At 46.2% G+C, this 25,596-nt stretch overlaps 1 protein-coding gene across 5 annotated transcripts in view; it reads right to left on the reverse strand.

The window, feature by feature from the left end:
• The window catches only part of PTPN12 (protein tyrosine phosphatase non-receptor type 12), a 257,987-nt gene that overhangs the window by 175,459 nt on the left and 56,932 nt on the right, over positions 1–25,596 (reverse strand). For all 5 annotated transcript variants that reach the window (XM_063926980.1, XM_063926978.1, XM_063926977.1 and 2 more), the window contains exon 2: positions 1,039–1,147. In XM_063926980.1, coding sequence (XP_063783050.1) covers positions 1,039–1,147 — 109 coding nt within the window. The remainder of the gene's footprint in view (positions 1–1,038; positions 1,148–25,596) is intronic.

Genomic DNA, 25,596 nt, shown 5'->3' on the forward strand with positions numbered 1-25,596 from the left:
ATAGCTGAGAAAGGGGTCCCACGCCCCTGGATGAAGCAGCGACATTTAATGATTGCACAGACACTTCCTAAACTTGCAAGGTGCAGGACAGGCAGAAAGTGCCAACCAGCCAATTGCCACACCAGAGACTGGAAGTAAGCTGTTATAGGTGCGGAAGTCTGGCAGTGGCAGCGACGAAACCTCTTATAATGCAGTAGGAAATATCCGTAACAGGCAGCTGCTGAAGGTAAGAAGCGATCCCTATACCTCATCTGGTTGTAAAGAACATGGACTTCAGCTCTCCATAGTCCTCAGGCTACATGTCATATTCATGTAATAAGGACTATAGGTTAAAACAACAACTTAATTTCAATACTTCATCTTGTAGGTCTTCTTATGTAGCAGAGTATAAAACTTATATTCATTAGGGACAAATCAATTAGGCGCTATGCTGAATAGCACCAGGAATGAGTGGCCGGAGCTATTGAATTGTCTGCATCACACCAAGCACTTAAGATGCAGTTTTCCGCACCTAAAGCAAGAGATATAGGGGGTAATTCTGAGTTGATCGTAGTAGGAATTTTGTTAGCAGTTGGGCAAAACCATGTGCACTGCAGGGGAGGCAGATATAACATGTGCAGAGAGAGTTAGATTTGGGTGTGGTATGTTCAATCTGCAATCTAATTTGCAGTGTAAAAATAAAGCAGCCAGTATTTACCTTGCACAGAAACAAAATAACCCACCCAAATCTAACTCTCTCTGCACGTTATATCTGCCTCCCCTGCCGTGCATATGGTTTTGCCCAACTGCTAACAAAATTGCTACTGCGATCAACTCTGAATTACCCCCATGGTAGTGGTAAATTATATTCTCCAACTTAAGTGCCTGGCATGATGATGTTAGCGCACGTGGTAAGCCCGCAACCAGAACTGCGGCATTACATTTTTCCAAATTTCTGCTCATACCTCAGGAGGGTGCGAAATCCTCTAGTCACGGATTTACAGCGCAGAGGTGGGGCAACAATACAATCATGAATTGGATGCATAAAAGGACACTTACATGGCAAAATATCTTTATATCGGTTCTTTTTAACATTTTCTTCTTTCTCTCCAGTGATTGTAGGATAAATCTTTTCAGTTCTGTACTTAGTGGACAGTCTTCTTAATCTCTGAAAAATGGGAAACGAAAATATATTACTCATCTGTTAAACCATAGTGTCAGTGCGACACTAGCTGCTTGAATAATTATGCAGGAAACTGCAGTACCACAATGTGATATGAAAAAATCACATTGTACTTTACAACAGTAACAAACAGTCTAAACCAGGCATGTCCAAACTGTGGCCCTCCAGCTGTTGTGAAACTACATATCCCAGCATGCCCTGACAGTTTTGCTGTCAGAGACTGCTAAAGCTGTGTCAGGGCATGCTGGGATGTGTAGTTTCTCAACAGCTGGAGGGTCACAGTTTGGACATGCCTGGTCTAAACTAATGGGTGTGATGGGAGTCCAAACAGCCAACATTTACACATATCAGCTCGCCACCACAGGAGGCTGCAAGCTGACATGTGCCCCCACGGCTATTCACACCAGAACAGGGCAACAAATTAATGGCACATTCGGATGCCATCTAGTGGCAGCTGCAGGAAAAAAACAATTGAATTCCCCCCAACATCTGCATGTGAAGGAGTGAAGGAATTTTAAGAAAAAAAAAAATGCGGTTAACCTTCCATCTAACCATACAAAATACTACAAAAATCAGAAATTAATTTTGAATGCAATCACTACTTGGCAAAAGTCTGATAGTGTACAGCACAAATTACACTGTACAGACTGCGCTCTTGCTACAGTAGTTGTTGCGGATATGGATAATTTTCTGTCAAATTATCCTAATGCAATTGATGTATGTAAAGGCAACTGATACTGCTTTCACATCTCTAAAGTGGGTCGCACCAGGGACTTGTACACCGCTCCTTTCAGGGTGCGACCCGCTTGAGACCCCTTTCAGACTGGCCTCAGCGGTGACGTATGCGGAGGAGGCTCCTGGAGATCAGATCATTTCCAAGCACCGCCTGTCCCTTTAGCACCGCATCTCCCTATAGTGTGAACGGGTCCCGGGTCGTTTGTACCCAGCAACCCGTTCACACTGCACCTGACCCAATAATAACTCTGCTTTATTCCCGGGTTGAAAAAGCAGGTCAGGTGACCCAGGAATTCTGTATTTATCCCTTTCACACCGCACGTCGACCTGGCAATATACCGGGTTATTTGTGCAGTGTGAAAGGGGTATAAGCCAGTTTCCCAGGCACTCGTGCAGGTCAGTCCATTGTTACAGGAGCATAAAGGACAGTGAAATCATGCACATGCTTTGCATTTATTCAATTATTGTACTGTCCTACTGTATATTCTCTAGTAACTAATAAGTAATACATTACTTGTTCGCAGAAAATAAGAATTTACTTACCGATAATTCTATTTCTCGTAGTCCGTAGTGGATGCTGGGAACTCCGTAAGGACCCTGGGAACTCCGTAAGGACCATGGGGAATAGCGGCTCCGCAGGAGACTGGGCACAAAAGTGAAGCTTTAGGACTACCTGGTGTGCACTGGCTCCTCCCCCTATGACCCTCCTCCAAGCCTCAGTTAGGTACTGTGCCCGGACGAGCGTACACAATAAGGAAGGATTTTGAATCCCGGGTAAGACTCATACCAGCCACACCAATCACACCGTACAACCTGTGATCTGAAACCAGTTAACAGCATGATAACAGAGGAGCCTCTGAAAAGATGGCTCACAACAATAATAACCCGATTTTTGTAACAATAACTATGTACAAGTATTGCAGACAATCCGCACTTGGGATGGGTGCCCAGCATCCACTACGGACTATGAGAAATAGAATTATCGGTAAGTAAATTCTTATTTTCTCTGACGTCCTAGTGGATGCTGGGAACTCCGTAAGGACCATGGGGATTATACCAAAGCTCCCAAACGGGCGGGAGAGTGCGGATGACTCTGCAGCACCGAATGAGAGAACTCCAGGTCCTCCTCAGCCAGGGTATCAAATTTGTAGAATTTAGCAAACGTGTTTGCCCCTGACCAAGTAGCTGCTCGGCAAAGTTGTAAAGCCGAGACCCCTCGGGCAGCCGCCCAAGATGAGCCCACCTTCCTTGTGGAATGGGCTTTTACAGATTTTGGCTGTGGCAGGCCTGCCACAGAATGTGCAAGCTGAATTGTACTACAAATCCAACGAGCAATAGTCTGCTTAGAAGCAGGAGCACCCAGCTTGTTGGGTGCATACAGGATAAACAGCGAGTCAGATTTTCTGACTCCAGCCGTCCTGGAAACTTGTATTTTCAGGGCCCTGACTACGTCCAGCAACTTGGAGTCCTCCAAGTCCCTAGTAGCCGCAGGTACCACAATAGGCTGGTTCAAGTGAAACGCTGAAACCACCTTAGGGAGAAATTGAGGACGAGTCCTCAATTCTGCCCTGTCCGTATGAAAAATTAGGTAAGGGCTTTTATAGGATAAGGCCGCCAATTCTGAGACACGCCTGGCTGAAGCCAGGGCCAACAGCATTACCACTTTCCATGTGAGATCTTTTAAGTCCACAGTGGTGAGTGGTTCAACCAATGTGATTTTAGGAACCCCAAAACTACATTGAGATCCCAAGGTGCCACTGGAGGCACAAAAGGAGGCTGTATATGCAGTACCCCCTTGACAAACGTCTGAACTTCAGGAACTGAAGCCAGTTCTTTCTGGAAGAAAATCGACAGGGCCGAAATTTGAACCTTAATGGACCCCAATTTTAGGCCCATAGACACTCCTGTTTACAGGAAATGCAGGAATCGACCTAATTGAAATTCCTCCATCGGGGCCTTACTGTCCTCGCACCACGCAACATATTTTCGCCAAATGCGGTGATAATGCTTTGCGGTTACATCCTTCCTGGCTTGACCAGGGTAGGGATGACTTCATCCGGAATGCCTTTTTCCTTCAGGATCCGGCGTTCAACCGCCCTGCCGTCAAACGCAGCCGCGGTAAGTCTTGGAATAGACAGGGTCCTTGCTGGAGCAGGTCCCTTCTTAGAGGTAGAGGCCACGGGTCCTCCGTGAGCATCTCTTGAAGTTCCGAGTACCAAGTCCTTCTTGGCCAAACCGGAGCCACGAGTATAGTTCTTACTCCCCTCCGTCTTATAATTCTCAGTACTTTTGGTATGAGAGGAAGAGGAGGGAACACATACACTGACTGGTACACCCACGGTGTTACCAGAGCGTCCACAGCTATTGCCTGAGGGTCCCTTGACCTGGCGCAATACCTGTCCAATTTTTTGTTTAGGCGGGACGCCATCATGTCCACCTTTGGTTTTTCCCAATGGTTTACAATCATGTGGAAGACTTCTGGGTGAAGTCCCCACTCTCCCGGGTGGAGGTCGTGCCTGCTGAGGAAGTCTGCTTCCCAGTTGTCCACTCCCGGAATGAACACTGCTGACAGTGCTATCACATGATTTTCCGCCCAGCGAAAAATCCTTGCAGCTTCTGCCATTGCCCTCCTGCTTCTTGTGCCGCCCTGTCTGTTTACGTGGGCGACTGCCGTGATATTGTCCGACATGATCAGCACCGGCTGACCTTGAAGCAGAGGTATTGCTTGGCTTAGGGCATTGTAAATGGCCCTTAGCTCCAAAATATTTATGTGAAGTGATGTCTCCAGGCTTGACCACAAGCCCTGGAAATTTTTTCCCTGTGTGACTGCTCCCCAGCCTCGCAGGCTGGCATCCGTGGTCACCAGGACCCAGTCCTGAATGCCGAATCTGCGGCCCTCTAGAAGATGAGCACTCTGCAACCACCACAGGAGAGACACCCTTGTCTTTGGTGACAGGGTTATCCGCTGATGCATCTGAAGATGCGATCCGGACCATTTGTCCAGCAGGTCCCACTGGAAAGTTCTTGCGTGGAATCTGCCGAATGGAATTTCTTCGTAGGAAGCCACCATTTTTCCCAGGACCCTTGTGCACCACTGACACTTGGCCTGGTTTTAGGAGGTTTCTGACTAGTTCGGATAACCCCCTGGCTTTCTCCTCCGGGAGAAAACACCTTTTTCCGGACTGTGTCCAGGATCATCCCTAGGAATAGAAGGCGTGTCGTCGGGATCAGCTGCGATTTTGGAATATTGAGAATCCAACCGTGCTGCCGCAGCACTATCTGAGATAGTGCTACCCCGACTTCCAACTGTTCCCTGGATCTTGCCCTTATCAGGAGATCGTCCAAGTAAGGGATAACTAAAACTCCCTTCTTTCGAAGGAGTATCATCATTTCGGCCATTACCTTGGTAAAGACCCGGGGTGCCGTGGACAATCCATTCGGCAGCGTCTGAAACTGATAGTGACAGTTCGGTATCACAAACCTGAGGTACCCTTGGAGAAGGGTAAATTGGGACATGTAGGTAAGCATCTTTGATGTCCAGAGAGACCATATAGTCCCCTTCTTCCAGGTTTGCAATCACTGCTCTGAGTGACTCTATCTTGAATTTGAACCTTTGTATGTAAGTGTTCAAGGATTTTAGATTTAAAAATGGTCTTACCGAGCCGTCCGGCTTCGGTACCACAATAGTGTGGAATAGTACCCCTTTCCCTGTTGCAGGAGGGGTACCTTGATTATCACCTGCTGGGAATACAGCCTGTGAATGGCTTGCAATACTGTCTCCCTGTCTGAGGGAGACGTCGGTAAAGCAGACTTTATGAAACGGCGAGGGGGAGACGTCTCGAATTTCTTGAGACGGGCCCCCACCATGCCTGAGACCGCTTGTAAAGCCCCAGCGTCATGCTGAGGACTTTGCGGAGGCGGGAGAGGGCTTTTGTTCCTGGGAATTGGCTGTTTGCTGCAGCCTTTTTCCTCTCCCTCTGCCACGGGGCAGAAATGAGGCGCCTTTTGCCCGCTTGTCCTTATGGGGCCGAAAGGACTGCACCTGATAATACGGCGTCTTCTTAGGTTGAGAAGCTACCTGGGGTAAAAATGTGGATTTTCTAGTGGCCACCAGGTCTGTTAGACCTACCCCAAATAACTCCTCCCTTTTATAAGGCGATACTTCCATATGCCTTTTGGAATCATCATCACCTGACCACTGTCTTGTCCATAACCCTCTTCTGGCAGAAATGGACAGCGCACTTACTCTTGATGCCAGTCGGCAAATATCCCTCTGTGCATCACGCATATATAGAAAAGCATCTTTTAAATGCTCTATAGTTAGTAATATACTGTCCCTATCTAGGGTATCAATATTGTCAGTCAGGGAATCCGACCAAGCCACCCCAGCACTGCACATCCAAGCTGAGGCGATTGCTGGTCGCAGTATCACACCCGTGTGAGTGTATATACATTTTAGGATATTTTACTGCTTTCTGTCCGCAGGTTCCTTAAGGACGGCCGTATCCGGGGACGGTAGTGCCACCTGTTTAGACAAGCGTGTGAGCGCTTTATTCACCCTAAGGGGTGTTTCCCAACGTGCCCTATCCTCTGGCGGGAAGGGGTATGATGCTAATAACTTTTTAGGAATTAACAGTTTTTATCGGGGGAAACCCACGCATCATCACACACTTCATTTAATTCCTCAGATGCAGGAAAAACTACAGGCAGTTTTTTCTCACTCAACCTAATACCCTTTTTAGTGGTACTGGTATTATCAGAAATGTGTAAAAACATTTTCCATAGCCTCAATCATGTAACGTGTGGCCCTACTGGAAGTCACATTCGTCTCTTAATCGTCGACACTGGAGTCAGTATCCGTGTCGGCGTCTGTATCTGCCATCTGCGGTAACGGGCGTTTTAGAGCCCCAGATGGCTTTTGAGACACCTGGACAGGCACAGGCTGAGTCGCCGGCTGTCTCATGTCATCAATCTTTTGTAAAGAGCTGACACTGTCACATAATTCCTTCCATAAGCTCATCCACTCAGGTGTCGACTCCCTAGGGGGTGACATCTCTGTTACAGGCAATTTCTCCGCCTCCACATCATTTTCCTCCTCATACATGTCGACACAACGTACCGACACACAGCACACACACAGGGAATGCTCTGATAGAGGACAGGACCCCACTAGCCCTTTGGGGAGACAGAGGGAGAGTATGCCAGCACACACCAGAGCGCTATATATATATATACAGGGATAACCTTATATAAGTGTTTTTCCCCTTATAGCTGCTGTATTGTTATACTGCGCCTAATTAGTGCCCCCCTCTCTTTTTTAACCCCTTTCTGTAGTGTAGTAACTGCAGGGGAGAGCCAGGGAGCTTCCCTCCAACGGAGCTGTGAGAGAAAATGGCGCCAGTGTGCTGAGGAGATAGGCTCCGCCCCCTTCTCGGCGGCCTTTTCTCCCGTTTTTCTGTGGAATCTGGCAGGGGTTAAAATTCATCCATATAGCCCTGGGGGCTATATGTTATGTATTTTCGCCAGCCAAGGTGTTTTTATTGCTGCTCAGGGCGCCCCCCCCTAGCGCCCTGCACCCTCAGTGACCGAAGTGTGAAGTGTGCTGAGGAGCAATGGCGCACAGCTGCAGTGCTGTGCGCTACCTTGGTGAAGACAGGATGTCTTCTGCCGCCGATTTTTCCGGACCTCTTCTTGCTTCTGGCTCTGTAAGGGGGCCGGCGGTGCAGCTCTGGGACCGAGCTCCGAGGCTGGGCCTGTGTTCGGTCCCTCTGGAGCTAATGGTGTCTAGTAGCCTAAGAAGCCCAATCCACTCTGCACGCAGGTGAGTTCGCTTCTTCTCCCCTTAGTCCCTCGATGCAGTGAGCCTGTTGCCAGCAGGTCTCACTGAAAATAAAAAACCTAAAACTAAACTTTTACTAAGAAGCTCAGGAGAGCCCCTAGTGTGCACCCTTCTCGGCCGGGCACAAAAATCTAACTGAGGCTTGGAGGAGGGTCATAGGGGGAGGAGCCAGTGCACACCAGGTAGTCCTAAAGCTTTACTTTTGTGCCCAGTCTCCTGAGGAGCCGCTATTCCCCATGGTCCTTACGGAGTTCCCAGGGTCCTTACGGAGTTCCCAGCATCCACTAGGACGTCAGAGAAATGGTTATTGTACATTTTTCAGATTAAACTAAAATTATTCCTCTCAACATGTTATGGACTACGTCTACCCAAAGTATATGGCAAAATAATATGTTATAGGGCAGTGATCTCCAACCCGTAGCTCGCGAGCTACCGGTAGCTCGCCGTAGTATTTTCGGTAGCTCACAGAACGCACGGGCTTGGGCAGTCACTGGCACTCCTCCTCCCTTCATTTTTTAATATGATGCCGGCCGTCAGCCAATCAGAGCTCATGGACCAGCAGTGGCGGCACCTGATTGGCTCACTTACCGGCACCATATTTTAAATGCCCGCCGCCGGAGACTCCGTCACCCTCACAGCAGCCGATCTCCGGACTTCACAGGAGAGGCGCGCGCTGTGCTCTCCTCCCCTTCAGTCCCTCATACAGAAGGAGCAGCACCGGCGGCAGTAGAAGCAGCCAGCAAGGGTTAGCACTGTGTGGGGCACTGTATCTGACACAGCGAGGGAGGGGGGGGGGGGCATTTTATCTGACGCTGCGGGGGGCATTTTATATGGCACTGCGGGGGGGGGGGGGGGGGGAATTGTATCTGGCACTGGTGGGGGGCATTATTTGTGTATCTGGCACTGCTGGGAGGCATTATTTGTATTACCTGGCACTGCTGGGAGGCATTATTTGCATATCTGGCACTGCTGAGGAGCATTATTTGTGTATCTGGCACTGGTGGGGGCATTATTTGCGTATCTAGCACTGCTGAGGAGCATTGTTTGCGTATCTAGCACTGCTGAGGGGCATTGTTTGCGTATCTGGCACTGCTGAGGAGCATTATTTGCATATCTGGCACTACGAGGGGGGGCATTACTTGTAGTTATGAGGCCGCACCCACTTTTGTGAGGACACACCCACTTTCGCAGGACCGCACGCGCATTGGGTGGAGGGGGTAGCTCCTTCAGAGGTTTTATTTTACGAAAGTAGCCCCAATTAAGGATGGAGACCACTGTTATAGGGTATTAATTACGCCATACTACTGCAGTCACCCACTAGACTGCAATAATTATCCCATGCTGTAGTCAATCACTGTACATAACGGAGAGCCTGACTTCTGAACACTTGGAATGGCCAGAAGTAGATATTCTCTGCTAAGTCAAGGTAAGTCATACTTGCCTACTTTTGAAAACTTGTTTCAGGGAGATTTCAGGTGGTACCAGAATGCTTTGTGCGGCATGCTGTTGAGGGTGTGCCACACTCCGCCCGAAGAGCGTGTCTAGCTCCACGTTTGGGCGTATTTATTGCCACTAAGGGTGGTGTAAGCAGAGAACAACTCTTGGTGGTATAGTGTGCACGCACGGGGCGTGGTCACGGAAAACTGGGGTGTGTGAACATGAGGGGGGTAGAGTAGGGGACACAGGGGGTAGAGTAGGGGACACGGGGGGTAGAGGGGGTAGAGTAGGGGACACGGGGGGTAGAGGGGGTAGAGTAGGGGACACGGGGGGTAGAGGGGGTAGAGTAGGGGACACGGGGGGTAGAGGGGGTAGAGTAGGGGACACGGGGGGTAGAGGGGGTAGAGTAGGGGACACGGGGGGTAGAGGGGGTAGAGTAGGGGACACGGGGGGTAGAGGGGGTAGAGTAGGGGACACGGGGGGTAGAGGGGGTAGAGTAGGGGACACGGGGGGTAGAGTAGGGGACACAGGGGGTAGAGTAGGGGACACAGGGGGTAGAGTAGGGGACACAGGGGGTAGAGTAGGGGACACAGGGGGTAGAGTAGGGGACACAGGGGGTAGAGTAGGGGACACAGGGGGTAGAGTAGGGGACACAGGGGGTAGAGTAGGGGACACAGGGGGTAGAGTAGGGGACACAGGGGGTAGAGTAGGGGACACAGGGGGTAGAGTAGGGGACACAGGGGGTAGAGTAGGGGACACAGGGGGTAGAGTGGGGCCACAGAGGGGAGAGTGGGGCCACAGGGGGAAGAGTAGGGGACACAGGGGGGAGAGTGGGGGACACAGGGGGGAGAGTGGAGGCCACAAGGGGGGAGAGTGGAGGCCACAAGGGGGGAGAGTGGAGGCCACAAGGGGGGAGAGTGGAGGCCACAAGGGGGGAGAGTGGAGGCCACAAGGGGGGAGAGTGGAGGCCACAAGGGGGGAGAGTAGGGGACACAGGGGGGAGAGTAGGGGACACAGGGGGGAGTAGGGGACAGTGGGGAGAGTGGGACCACAGAGGGGAGAGAGGCCACAGAGGGGAGAGTAGGGGACACAGTGGGGAGAGTAGTGGACACAGTAGGGAAAGTGAAGCCACAGGTGGGAGGGTAGGGGACACAGTGGGGAGGGAGGCCACAGGGGGAAGGGTAGGGGACACAGTGGGGAGGGAGGCCACAGGGGGAAGAGTGGGGGACACAAGGAGCAGAGTGAGACCACAAGGAGGAGAGTGGGGCCACAGAGGGGAGAGTGGGACCAGGTGCAGGCACTCACCTTCAACACTGGCCGTGCACCGTGGGTAAATTTATATTATATACAGTGTATATATTTCTAAAAACAAGGATGAAGAGAGATTGCGCTCATAGTGCAGATCAATTTCTATTAAGTAAAACAATATCACAGGACAGGTCAGACAATGATGGTAAGACTTGTACCCTGATCACCCCCACTGTGGGCTGGTTACTACATGGTAGAATGTACTCCACAAGGCTAATGCTGCATACCGCCGTCCGCTACCCGGGACCATACACCGCACCACCGGCTGTGAATAACAGCCGTGACCCGTCAGGACACCGTGCCACGGGACCTTTCGGAATGAACAATTCAAATTGAGAATAGAGCGTCTGGCAGGCAACGCCCCAACACGTTATCCACAGCCGGCGGTGCGGTGTATGGTCCCGGGTAGCGGACGGCGGTATGCAGCATTAGCCTTGTGGAGTACATTCTACCATGTAGTAACCAGCCCACAGTGTGAGTGATCAGGGTACGAGTCTTACCATCATTGTCTGACCTGTCCTGTGATATTGTTTTACTTAATAAAAATTGATCTGCACTATGGGGGTCATTCCGAGTTGTTCGCTAGCTGCCGTTGTTTGCAGCGCAGTGATCAGGCTAAAAATCAGCATTTCTGCGCATGCACCGCAATGCGCAGGCGCGTCGTACGGGTACAATGAGCATCGTGGGTTTGCAGAGAGTCTAACGAAGATTCCCGTCGCACGGCCGAACGCAGGAAGATTGACATGAAGGGGGCGTTTCTGGGTGGCAACTGACCGTTTTCAGGGAGTGCTTAGAAAAACGCAGGCGTGTCAGGGAAAACGCAGGCGTGGCTGGGCGGGTGTGTGACGTCAAAAGCTGTCTCTCAATCAATCAACGCACACGGAGAGTAATTACAGGGCTGGTCTTGTTTTGCACAAAAGGATTGCAGATGCACTGCTTCACAAGCGTTTGCACTTCTGCAAAGCGAAAATACACTCCCCGGTGGGCAGCAATAATGTGTTTGCACGGCTAAAAACTGCTAGCGAGCGATCAACTCGGAATGACCCCCTATGAGCGCACTCTCTCTTCATCCTTGTTTTTAGAAAGATTTTACTCTTGGAGTTCGGAGTTATTTAAGGAGAGATTTGCTGCGGTTTTTAAGCATATGTGCTTGAGCCCAGACTGGTGTCCTGTGGACTGGATTTACCAGTGCACCTGTATCTGTTCACTGAGAGAAAAGAAAAAATAATATATATATATATATATATATATATATATATATATATATATATATATATATATATATATATATATATATATATATATATATATATATACACATACACATATATACACACACACACACACACACACACACACATTCCATAATATACAGCCCACCATACACTCAGGACACACAGCACCAGTACACACACACAGTGCACACTACCACATACAGCCCCCCTCCCCCATAACAGACACAGTACACATAGCACCATATATATTGTATTATACACAACCCCCTCTCATATTATACCCAGTGCACCCACCACCATATTACATAACACAAGCCCCCCCTCCCCCATAATATATCCAGTACACACAACAATATATAGTGCATTATACACTACCACTCTTCCCCTCATATTATACCAAGAACACACTGCACCATATGATATTATACACACACATATTGATTATATATAACCCCCCCCCCCCCCCCCTCATTTGACCCACATCACCACATTAAAGTACTTAATACAAAGCCCCCCTCCCCTATATTAACCCCAGTACACATACACACCCCCACTTACTGTAGCTTTGTTGCCCCGGGACAGTGTGGTCAGTGTGGGAAGGCAGGTCAGGGCAGCCACATCCATCTAGGAGCAGGAACTTGGAAGAGGAAGGCTGGGCCGTTACATGCTGTGCACTCAGAGTGTGGTGGGCGGGGCCCTGCCTGCCGGCTCATTGTGCTTCACTGTACGGGCTGCACCGCTGGGTATTCCCCCGACACTGCCTCCGCTCAGACTACCCGGCTCTACCGCACAGCAGAACGGCTACCACATCTCCTGTGCAGGCCCCGCCCCCAGCGTTTTCATGGAGGTAACACTAGAATCAGGGAGGGCTGGCAAGGTTTGCGGGGCAGCAGGAGGCTCCTTTAAAAATCGGGAGCCTCCCGCTGAATGCGGGAGGGTAGGCAAGCCTGAGGTAAGTAGCTGAAGCAGTTTAATCATTTAGAATATTAAATGGGATAATTACAAACTTATACTTATAATGTTAGCTAATACAAAGTTTGTAGCACTTGGGAGCTTTAGATCAATAGAAAAAAATATAAATATATGATTTTAAAACGACCAAAAAAAAAAGTAATAAATGTAAGCACACAAAGGCAAATATAAAGGAATACATGATAAATCTAAAGAACCGTCTTTAAGGGCCCATGCAATACGCAGTCACACAGGTGTTCACAGAACGGTAAGCATAAATGAAACTGAGTGGAACATGCAAGAAATTATAGCTAAACGCAGGGAAAGGAAGGTGTTAACATATGTTCCACAATTACTCAGGTGTGTTGTAATTAAACTGTAATTGTTTTCGGGAGATCTTATGCAGTTTATAACTTTGCATCACTTCACAAATATACTCAAAAGGCATTTGCAAAATTAATAGAAAGCAGAACCAGTCAATATATAAAAGGCACTAGAATGGAGACAGTAAAAATTAAAAACTGAAAACTATGCAGTATGAGACTTATGAGAGCATATTAATATTGTACAGTTTTTACTTACAATAGTGAGATCTACAATTAGCATGTCATAGTAAAAACATTAACAAACAGTTAAGGTATAAAGGCTTTAAGGCACAAAGCGGATAATTTCCACTGCTATCCTATTAAAAGGTCTACTGAGTAACATTGAGGTCACGTTGTATCAGTGAAGGGCGTCAGCTGAAATATCCAGTGTAGTGGTTGTGGGCAAGGCAAAAGCCAGCATTGCTTACTCACAGATGACACTAGTGACAAGCTTTTGCCATATATGGCAGAAGGGATGTGACCGTCAGTGGAACAACTGAGAGGCATAAAAAGACTTCCTGTATGCATGCTGGGTAAAATGAACACTAACTTCTAATAATGCAGGAACTTAAAAGCCTTTTGTCTGATAGATTTGAAATATCATGTTAAAATTTTCAATGTTTTCCAAAATAAAAATTAGCAAGGGAAACTTCATAGCCCTTTTAAAATAAAAACAAACATGTATAGGTATAGCACACTATGGGGTGTATTCAATTCAAGTCGGATTTCCCGACTTGTCGGAAAAACAGGTGTTGAAGGTCAAATTCAGATTCGACCTATTCAGTCTAACTCCCATTTATCCGACTTGTCGGAAAACACGTGGATCGGCGGATTAGCTGCGGATCCACGTGTTTTGTTGGATTTGCAGCCCAAATCAGACAGGTTTTAGCACCGTTTCTGACAATGTCAATCAGACTTCAAAAAAGCCGGATTGGCATTGTCGGGAATTTAATACTGCATTGGAGGATCCAACAAACATTGAATACACCTCTATGTAACACTCCATGGTATACTGCTAAATTCATTGTACTCAGGGTACCATTGACTACAGCCAATGGGACAGCTCTGTGGAGCAGTTTTCTCTAGTCTCTGTTGTACATCACACAACCCAGCTGAAAACGGTTAGGGTGTAGTTTTGTGGGATAAGTGGGTTGACCAATGCATCTATATTGAAGCATATCAACAGCGCAGAATACACACTTGGAGACAGACAGCACATACAACTGAATTTTTTCTCACTGAACATCAGAAATCACGTTGTTAATAACAGTGGATCTGATTCACATATCTATGGTAGGGAAGTGGCTGTGCAATACCAGACAACTAATATGCTAATGCTGGGGGTGGCGATTGTAGGAAACATACACCTCCTGCCAGCATCTGCGACCCGAGTGCTGCATCGGATCACCATCGTGACCAATCACGATAGATGCAGTCCATGGCCACCTGCGTAAGCTGAAGCTTACTCAGACTGGCCGTCAGAATGCCTCTGCCAGGTGCAAGAAATCTGTGTCAGACGACGCATATCCTGAGCATGGCACCCCTTAAAAAATGCAGGTGACATGCCCCCATTTTGTATAACGGTTCCCATCGCCAACCCCATATGCCACAGCTTTGGGGATATTGCGAGCGATCACACAGCACATGCACAGATCCCACCATCAGATTAATACATAAACCATTGGGTTTACGTATTAACCTGAATCAGGCCCAGTGTTCAATATCCATGTACTATGGAAAAAAAATATATATAGGGGTATATGCAATTACCGGCGAATCGCGGCAATTTTTCGGCCGTTTTTTAACTCGACACAATTCGACCGTCGAATTCCGGCAAGTGGGTGCCGGAATTCAACATATTCAATAAAAAACGGATTCGACAGTCCCGCTGTCGAAAAACGGCCGATTTGACGGATTTTGATCAGATTTTTAAAAAACGGGGGGAAAAAGGGTAAAAAACCCGAAAAAAAATTGCGTGGGGTCCCCCCTCCTAAGCATAACCAGCCTCGGGCTCTTCGAGCCGGTCCTGGTTCTAAAAATCCGGGGGAAAAACTGACAGGGGATCCCCCGTATTTTTAAAACCAGCACCAGGCTCTGCGCCTGGTGCTGGTGCAAAAAATACGGGGGACAAAAAGAGTAGGGGTCCCCCGTATTTTTTACACCAGCATCGGGCTCCACTAGCTGGACAGATAATGCCACAGCCGGGGGTCACTTTTATACAGCGCCCTGCGGCCGTGGCATTAAATATCCAACTAGTCACCCCTGGCCGGGGTACCCTGGGGGAGTGGGGACCCCTTCAATCAAGGGGTCGTCCCCCCAGCCACCCAAGGGTGAAGCCCGAGGCTGTACCCCCCATCCAAGGGCTGCGGATGGGGGGCTGATAGCCTTGAGAAAATTGAAAGAATATTGTTTTTTCCAGTAGTACTACAAGTCCCAGCAAGCCTCCCCCGCAAGCTGGTACTTGGAGAACCACAAGTACCAGCATGCGGGAGAAAAACGGGCCCGCTGGTACCTGTAGTTCTACTGGAAAAAAATACCCAAATAAAAACAGGACACGCACACTGTGAGAGTAAAACTTTATTTCACACATGTCGACACACATACTTACCTATGTTCACACGCCGACCTCTGTCCACTTGTCCATGTAGAATCCACGGTGTACCTGTGAATAATATTATACTCACCTCAATCCAGTGTCCGGATCTTTTAAAATAATCCTCGTACTTGGCAAAACAACAAAACGAACACCCGGACTGAAAGGGGTCCCATGTTTACACATGGGATCCCTTTCCACGAATGCAGAGACCCCCCCGTGACTGCGACAAAAAATGCAACATCCAAGTTACTGTATGTGTTAAGTAGTATAGTTACAAATAAAATAGTAAAAACAAAAACGCAAGAAAAGAAAATCAGAAAGTAATTGTTGCATCATCATGAGAGGAAAAAATCTAAAGCAGAACCTTAGGACCAGGATACAGGTTAGTAGACAAGTGAGAGTAGTTCTGGTTACCTAAAATGGGTAAACCATGGGCCCCAAACATTTTGAATTGGGTAAGGGCTATCATGGAGGACACAGGTTGTATGCGCCACCAAAACTTTTTTAATACGCATCGGGGGGAGGGGAGGGGGGGGGGGTTCCAATGAAAGGATATCAGACATCAGAGAAACCTGGGAATATTGATAATGTGGTTTTTAGTGGTGTCAGGAACAGGCCAAGGAAGGAGGTGAGAGGAAGGGACATGGGTGACAGTGGGGAGGAGGCCATGTATCTTACCAAAAAACAGATATCCTGGGGTATGAACCACCAAAATGTTTCAGCGAGTAATATGAGTTCCACATGTGCACCAGCAGAGATATACAAGGGGTGATTGATAAGAACCCATGTTTGAAGAGAGATGGCGCCACTGAAGTCAAACCTGTATATCGTTTAGTGTCATCTGTCAAACGACGACTGTCAGAATTTTGGATAAATTCATCATGTACTTTTGTTTTGGTAGCCGTTGGAAGTGAGCAAGTTTGAGTATTCTCTAACTATGGAGAAAGTGCAGTACCAATCGGTGATTAGATTCTTGTTTTTGGATGGGTAGACGCGTGAGGAAATCAAAGAAAAGTTGGAAGCAGTTTATGGAGACCTTTCACCTTCAATGACAACCATCAGATATTGGTTCAATGAATTCAAGCGTGGTCGTACATCCATCCTCGATTAAGAGCGTCCAAGTCGCCAATTGAGGTGACTACGGATGAAATGGTCAACAAAATCCATGATATCGTATTGGCAAACCGGCGAGTGAAGATCAGAGAGATTGTTGAGACTGTAGGCATCTCATTTGAACGTGTGCAGAATATCCTACATGAACATTTGGGCATGACAAAGCTCTCAGCAAGATGGGTGCCGCGTTTGTTCACTGTGGACAAGCGGAATCGAATGACCACTTCAAAGCAGTGTTTGGACCTATTTAAGCGCAATCCAAAGGAGTTTCTGTGGCATTTCGTGACTGTTGATGAAACATGGATCCATCACTACACGCCAGAAATTAAGGAAAAGTCAAAACAGTGGACTTCACCCGGCGAACGTGCACCAAAGAAGGCGAAGTTGGTTCCATCGGCTGGAAAGGTCATGGCCACCGTTTTCTGGGATTCGAAAGGCATAATCTTCATCGACTATTTGGAAAAGGGAAGAACGATGACATGGCAGTATTATGCTCAATTATTGGGCAGATTCGACGATGCATTGAAGAGAAAGCGGCCCCACTTTGCTAAGATAAAAGTGCTGTTCCACCACGACAATGCGCCGGCACACTTGTCCCACATCACTACAGTGAAATTGGTGGAATTGGGCTACGAACTGCTGCCGTATCCGCTGTATTCTCCAGATTTGGCCCCCTGCAACTTCTTCCTGTTTACAAACATGAAAAAATGGCTCGGCAGTAAGAGATTTGCATCGAACGAGGAGGTAATCGCCAAAATTGAAGCCTATTTCAACAAATCCTATTTTTTGGAGGGCTTGTAAAAGTTGGAATATCATCGAGCCAAGTGTACCGAGCTAAAAGGGGACAATGTTGAAAAATAAATATAATGTTTACCTAAAAAAAAATTTTTGCCTGCCTAATACAGGTACTTATCAATCACCCCTGTAATGTAGACACAGAGTGAAATTCGAATTGTTTCTTACTCCCGATCTCCCATCTAAAGTAACGGGAGAACGGGGGGGGGGGTTCACGATATTCAACTGCTTTTTTATTGTGCCCAGGGACGTCAGGTTTAGCTGCTTAAAGCAGAATTGACGGCGCCGGCAGCTGATCGCACCCAAATGGTGCAACAATTGAATAGCACCATTGGGTGCCATCTACTGGCTGCCAGCGAGCAAACAATTGATTCCATATAGTATGCAATCTCGTAACACCATGTACTAGATAAACATACTTGTTTTCCTTGGTACAAATGCCAATTACAATTGGACAACCCCCTCACTAATACGAGCCCTTTGCTTCACAGATAAGGATTCCCCCATAGCCTTCTTTCAGCAAATCTCAAGAAGCGCTTTCTAAAGGCTCTTGCAATTTTAGTAGCTCAGAAATGAGACACCCGGAAGACATGTGAAGACAGAATGCCTTAAGGGGCGTGGGATTGCAAGGAATCTTTGGTTTAATTTAGCCGTTACAAAGGTGGTAGATTTACAGATATTGATAGAGTGCCCCAGCAGGTAGGATAAAACATTTGTGACATTCCCTAATTCAAGGAAAGTGTTAAAATTTAATTCCAAATTGAGAGCAAAATGGAAGACTATGTGGGAGGCATGCTAGAGGTGGTCTATATTTACACTCTTTTCAGAATAGGGAGAGAACATTCCCAGAAAGGAAGCTTCTACCTGCGCCCACACCATGGTTTTGAAATTAGCATGTGCCAAAATGGCTTGCTTGAGAGGGGAAGCTAGAATATTTTGTAGACAAGGTAAACCCAGACTTCCCTCTTTAGAATGGATATATAATAATTCTCTTTTAAACCCAGTAGAAGAAATGGGACTGTACAGAGAGCATGGAGATACTACAGGGACAATTATGGAAATGCTTGAGTAAACAGGAAAGTCTTGAGTTCATTTTTGAAGGATTCTAGAGTGGGGTCCTCAAACTGTACGGGGAAGTGAATTCCATAAAGTCGGAGCCACATGGCTAAAAATTAAATGAATTATGGGAGATTCTAGGTACTGTTAATAGTCCATCATCTACAGATCGCAGTAAGAGAGTGGGGCAGTACAGAATCAGAGGCTGCTTCAGCTACCTTGGGTCCTGGTCATGTAGTGCTTTGAAAGTCAGCAAGCCAATCTTGGAGATGATTCGCCATCTTACCCATGGAGGGAGTAGAGAATGGGTGTTCTGTGGCTGGAACAGGGCTGGCTGGTTAACAGCCTGGCAGCTGTGTTTTGTACCAGCTGTAAGAGGTGCAATTCTTTTGCTGGGAGACCAAGATAGAGGGCATTGCAGTAATCTAATAGGGATGATACAAATGCATGTATGACTTTTGGCAGATCTTCATTGGGAATTAAGTGCTTGATTCTGGCTATGTTTCTCAGATGAAAGAATGAGGATTTGATTGTGACTGATATCGGATGTTTAAGTGTCAAGCCACCATCCAGGCCAATGCCAACATCCCGCACATGAACAGTGGTTTTAATTCTGACTCCCCAGCATAAGTCCAGTTTGTTGGCTATGCTGCAGTCTTGTCCTTTGATGTTGAGGTCCTATCACAAGGACCTCTGTTTATCAGGATTTACTCGAAGCCAACTGGCACTCATCCACTCCTGGAGCTCAGCTAGACAGACAGCCTATATTGGGTTCTCAGTACCCAGAGCAAAGGACAAGTACAGTTGTGTATCATCTGTATAGCAGTGGTAGACCAGGCCCCTATCCGTTTGATAGACAGTGTCTAGTTAGACAGTCAATAGATAGACACCATATATTAGACAGACATTAGGTCGACAGGTCAAAAGGTCAACATGGTCAAAAGGTCAACATGAAAAAGATAGACAAATGTGTGTTTTTTTAATGTAACATGTTTTTGGATTATTTCATACTTTCTCTATCCATGTCGGCATAGAGTTGGTTATAAACCTTGTGGCGAGCGCAGCGAGCCACCGTTCCTGAAGCGTGGCAAGCGAAGCGAGCCCCGCGAGGGTATGTCTTTCTGCAATTGGGTGTCCCAGATGACAAAACTATCCACACAAACCACAAAAATGCAAAAAACATGGCGTCTACCTTTTTCATGTCGACCTTTTGACCCCATCGACCTTTTGACCCCGTCGACCTAATGTCTGTCTAACATATGGTGTCTATCTATTGACTGTCTAACTAGACACTATCTATCTTTCATACCGGAACCGACCAGGCCATAGCTTCTGATTATTTCACCCATTAGTAGTATGTATACTGAAAAAAGTATGTGGGATAGTCTAGAACCTTGTGGGACACCGCATGGCAGTGGCACTGGTGATGATGAGTGTACTCCACACAAAACTCTGTGACCTGAAAGTGAGAAATTATCTGAACCAGCTAAGGACTCTGCAAGCCAGTCCACAGAAATTTGGTTCACGGGACTTATATTGGGAGTGTTTGGAATAAATAATAATCCACTTCTAATGAAGGACTGCAGTGTCTGAAACAGGTTAAGTGTGTGATGCCTGTGCACTTTTAAGGATTGCCACTACACCTGTCCTGTCATCGCTTTTGGCCTTCCAGAACCATTATGCTGGATATGGACTAGATGAGTATACCACCTGCACCCAGCTCTCCAATGGTCACCACTTTGAGTGGTTTACATTCTTTTTTTTTTTTTACCAAGTGTTTTTAGGTGAGTGGAATGTGTAAATAAAATATCTTGCTTTACCATAACATTGTTGCACTAAGGTTCTATCCTATTTTTAAGAAATATTAAGGTGGAGCACTACACATTTGGGGAACCTGGATGCTGCTTTTGGGTCACTGTGAATATATGGATGATTTAAAGATACACTGTTCCACAGCACTTTGGATGAATTGAGGATTGTTTTTACTTTTTAAAAAAAGTAAGAGACATTGACTTTGGTTTTATTTCATTTGTGGAATTTAAACAGCGCCATCTGTAGGATCATTCCTTTTGCTAAATAAATAATCTGGGTAACAGATTAATCTTTATTGCTGGTTCGCTATCCAACCAGGAGATGAAGTGGGTTCAAAGTCTGCAGATTCTTTTCAATTAGTGAAAAGAAATACAAGTCCACCTAAAGGGGGGTACACATGGGGAGACGTGTGCTGAGCGAGGAGGGGCGCTCACGTCACACAGCGGTGAAGTGAGTGATCTACTAGATTGTGCCTGCATGCAGACCTATCTAGTACTGGTGATAGCGACGCGCAGGGCCGCGCATTGCTATGGGGCATACACACAGAGAGATCCATGCTTAATTTCTTAGCGACCTTAGGTTTTTGTTAGGTCTATTCCCCTCTAATTTTTCCAGGGCTCCCATTTCAGTTTAAAATGGTCTCTCCAACGTTGTTTGTCTACATGGGGTATAGACAGAATCAGGGTCAGCACAAAAACACTGAAATTTCCCGTGCTGTGGTACCAATAGAGGGATATGTTGGTGCTATGAGCCTAATTAATTGTATTATTAAAAATGTATTTGTGTGTAGCACGATGCTGCATGAACAATGAACAGCACCCAGAGCACCGAAAGTGTAGCTGTAGATGCGGACCGAGGCAGAGTTAAGTGGAAAGCCTGTGACAGTGTAAACACTAAACACTTTCTGAAAAGTTATTAGACATGTCTGCATAAATTTACATTTTATTGCCCTCATTTGTCATCTCAGATATACAATGGCTTAATTGGCTAAATTATGGTAATTTAGTATTATGACTGTTGACCTTTCACCAAGCCTGGTCTTGCTCTCAATGCCCCACTATGCTCAAGCTCAAGGTTAAGATTGTCTGAAGTTAGGATCAGATTGCACAGTAGTAACAACAACAACGCTATTGGCAGCGAATCATCTCACCAAGCCACACTCCATCACTAGGGAAGTGGGGAGGATGTAAGAGGGTGACATGCTCTTCCAGGAATTGGAACAAATTTTAAAAATTCTTAAGTATCCCAGACATTCTGGGACAGTAGGCAAGTATGAAACAAAATTACCAGCTAGTTCACGGTGAGACACTTTTCAGTCTAGGAGGTCAATTTACACATGTCGATAAGTGTGGCTATATGCTGCACTTACAGTAATTGCTGACTTGCTAATTTTTGCTTGCTGCTCCATAGAGCGGTGTACAAAAATCTGAGTGTGGGGAGAGATTGTACCATGATGAGTGCGTGAGAACGTTCCATTGATACAAGTTTTCAATGCCATTGCAATGGCAATTCAAGCCCTTCCTCCCTCATCATGGCTAACTGAATTGCCCATAGGCGTTTTTCATCTAGAGTTCAAGCAGATGTATTAACCTGGAGAAGGCATAAGGAAGTGATAAACCAGTGATATGTGCAAGGTGATAAAGGGACAAGCCAATCAGCTTCAATATGTAAATTAACAGTTAGGATCTTATTGGCTGGTGCCTTTATCACCTTGCACATATCACTGGTTTATCACTTCCTTATGCCTTCTCCAGGTTAATACATCTGCCCCAAGGTCCTCTGCAGAACTGTCCATATAACATACTGCAAAAACTTTATTTAAACTTTTGGATAGCATATTCATCCCTTTAAATTAAGATTAAAAAATCCAGCAGGTATTTAAATACACATAGCAGATCATATTCATCAGCTGCTGAGATTTCTGAAGAAAAATGCTGTTCAAGTAAAATAAAAAACCTCTCTTCGTTCTAGAGGCTTTTTTTTTTTTTTTTTTTTTGCATTGTCATATCCCCAAAGAGAAAGCAGAGCTAAGGGTGCCTAATTTCTGTCATTCCCAAAATGTGTCTCCTTTAAGACATGACTAGAGTCTGCATCTCCTCATTTAATGGGGTAAATAATTCAAAAATAAATATTTCTACAGCATTAGTTTGTTAACGAACATACTTTGGATTTATTTTTCTGAATAATTATTTCATCTGGTTTACCTACCTATACAATAAGTTTTGGATCAATATTGAATTATGAAATGATAGTCTGATTTTAAGTTGATGCATGATTCTCACAATGCTGTGCTGTATGGGTCAAAAGAATTATGTAGATCATTTCTTGCAAAAAATACAAAATTGTACATATAAAAAAGTTATCTGATGCAATGTATGTACTGAAAACATTTTTAATGAGCTTTTAGAATGTGCGCACATGTGGCGTAATATAACTTCTATATGCATTTGTATTATCGATTTATGTAAAAAGGACATATGACATTGCAAAATGTTTAGGTTCAAGCAATTCCTGAACAATGTTTTGCAATTGAGGAAGTGTAGTGAACAATTCTTACATAAGCCCATGGACTTCCCCTTTGAAATTTTAACATCTATACCACTTTTTAAATGTACATTAGCTTCTACTTACAGCATATGATTGTCATACATTGCTAGAACATGGAGTAAAGTGAATACCGTGTACAAAACATTTAAAGATTAGGTTTTCATGCATCAACATTTTAAATATGTAAATATTTATGTTAGTCATGCTAAAATATACATTGAAAGAAAAAAAAACATTCGAGCTATAGACAAGTCTTTCCCCACCACAACTGTTTAGCATCATGGTGCAGACAAGCTAAAACTTCATTACACACATAGGAGCTTCTGGACAGCCACAAAGTTGCTACAAATAAAAGGCTGGTTAAAACATGCAGAAACCTATAGGCATGACCCCATACTTTGAAAGAAGATTTAACAAATACTTGTTACTCACTTCTCTACAATCTACTTCATTCTGATGTCTGCCATCATGTCACACTCCAAACACTTTTATAAAGTATTCCTCAACAGAGTAACATACAGAGGCAAGTAGCAGGCTTAGGGGTATATGCAATTCTGGTCGAATTTCCGAAAATGTCTAAAAACTGGACATTTTCGCCAAAAAAAATAAAAAATCGATAATGCAATACAGTACTTTTCGACAAAAAAAAACTGATTTTTCAAATTTGACATTTGACAAATTCGACATTTCTGCAATGGTACAAATGCGGCTTTTCCACAAAAGTATATTCAATTGAAGAATGTCAATTCGACAACAGTGCTTTTCGACAGTAAATTCGTCATTTTCTATCCGCCTCACTTTGCTGGCGAAATATAATTAAAAAAAAATTAAAAACATGTTATTTTGTGTGTTTTTTTATTGCTAATAGCATATCTATTTATATTAGAAGGGATTAGGTACTTTGTTTGTCTATTTAGGAGGCAAAAGTATTATTTATATATTTTTTAAAAACCAGAAAAAAAAATGCGTGGGGTCCCCCCTCCTAAGCATAACCAGCCTCGGGCTCTGAGCCGGTCCTGGTTGTAAAAATACGGGGGGGAAAGTGACAGGGGATCCCCCGTATTTTTAGAACCAGCACCGGGCTCTGCGTCCGGTCCTGGTGCAAAAAATACGGGGGACAAAAAGCGTAGGGGTCCCCCGTATTTTTAACACCAGCACTGGGCTCCACTAGCTGGGGAGATAATGCCACAGCCGGGGGACACTTTTATATCGGTCCCTGCGGCCGTGGCATTAAATCCCCAACTAGTCACCCCTGGCCGGGGTACCCTGGAGGAGTGGGGACCCCTTCAATGAAGGGGTCCCCCCCTCTAGCCACCCATGGGCCAGGGGTGAAGCCCGAGGCTGTCCCCCTCATCCATGGGCTGCGGATGGGGGCTCATAGCCAGGGTGTAAAATGAAAGAATATTGTTTTTTGCAGAAGAACTACAAGTCCCAGCAAGCCTCCCCCGCAAGCTGGTACTTGGAGAACCACAAGTACCAGCATGCGGGGGTATAACAGGCCCGCTGGTACCTGTAGTTCTTCTGCAAAAAAAATACCCAAATAAAAACAGGACACGCACACCTTGAAAGTAAAACTTTATTACATACATGCCGACACACATACTTACCTATGTGGACACGCCGACTCTGGCCACGTCTCCGTCTGTCGACGTCACGAAGAATCCGGGGTACCTGAAAATAAAATTATATACTCACCTAAATCCAGTGTCCTGTTCTTTTATTTGTAATCCACGTACTTGGCAAAAAAAAAAAAAACGCATACCCGAACCACACGGACTGAAAGGGGTCCCATGTTTACACATGGGACCCCTTTCCCCGAATGCTGAGACCCCCTGTGACTCCTGTCACAGAGGGTCCCTTCAGGCAATCAGGGAGCGCCACGTCCTGGCACTCTCCTGATTCCCTATGCGCGTCTGAGCTGGCAGACAGCGCATCGCACAGCACCTCCATTAGTTTCAATGGTGGGAACTTTGCGGTCAGCGGTGGGGGTTACCCGCGGTCAGCGGCTGACCGCGGGTGACCTCACCGCTGACCGCAAAGTTCCCACCATTGAAACTAATGGAGGTGCTGTGCGATGCGCTGTCTGCTAGCTCAGACGCGCAAAGCCAATCAGGAGAGTGCCAGTCCATGTGGATCGGGTATGCGGTTTGTTTTTTTGCCAAGTACGTGGATTACAAATAAAAGAACAGGACACTGGATTTAGGTGAGTATATAATTTTATTTTCAGGTACCCCGGATTCTTCGAGACGTGTGGACAGACGGAGACGTGGACACAGTCGGCGTGTCCACATAGGTAAGTATGTGTCGGCGTGCATGTATGTAATAAAGTTTTACTTTCACGGTGTGCGTGTCCTGTTTTTATTTGGGTATTTTTTTTGTAGAAGAACTATAGGTACCAGTGGGCCCGTTTTCCCCCCGCATGCTGGTACTTGTGGTTCTCCAAGTACCAGCTTGCGGGGGAGGCTTGCTGGGACTTGTAGTTCTGCTGCAAAAAACAATATTCTTTGATTTTTACACATGGCTATCAGCCCCCCATCCGCAGCCCTTGGATGGGGGGGGGGACAGCCTCGGGCTTCACTCCTGACCCTTGGGTGGCTGGAGGGGGGGGACCCCTTGATTGAAGGGGTCCCCACTCCTCCAGGGTA

This window comes from Pseudophryne corroboree, chromosome 6 (genome assembly GCF_028390025.1).
Source record: "Pseudophryne corroboree isolate aPseCor3 chromosome 6, aPseCor3.hap2, whole genome shotgun sequence".
NCBI lineage: Eukaryota > Metazoa > Chordata > Amphibia > Anura > Myobatrachidae > Pseudophryne > Pseudophryne corroboree.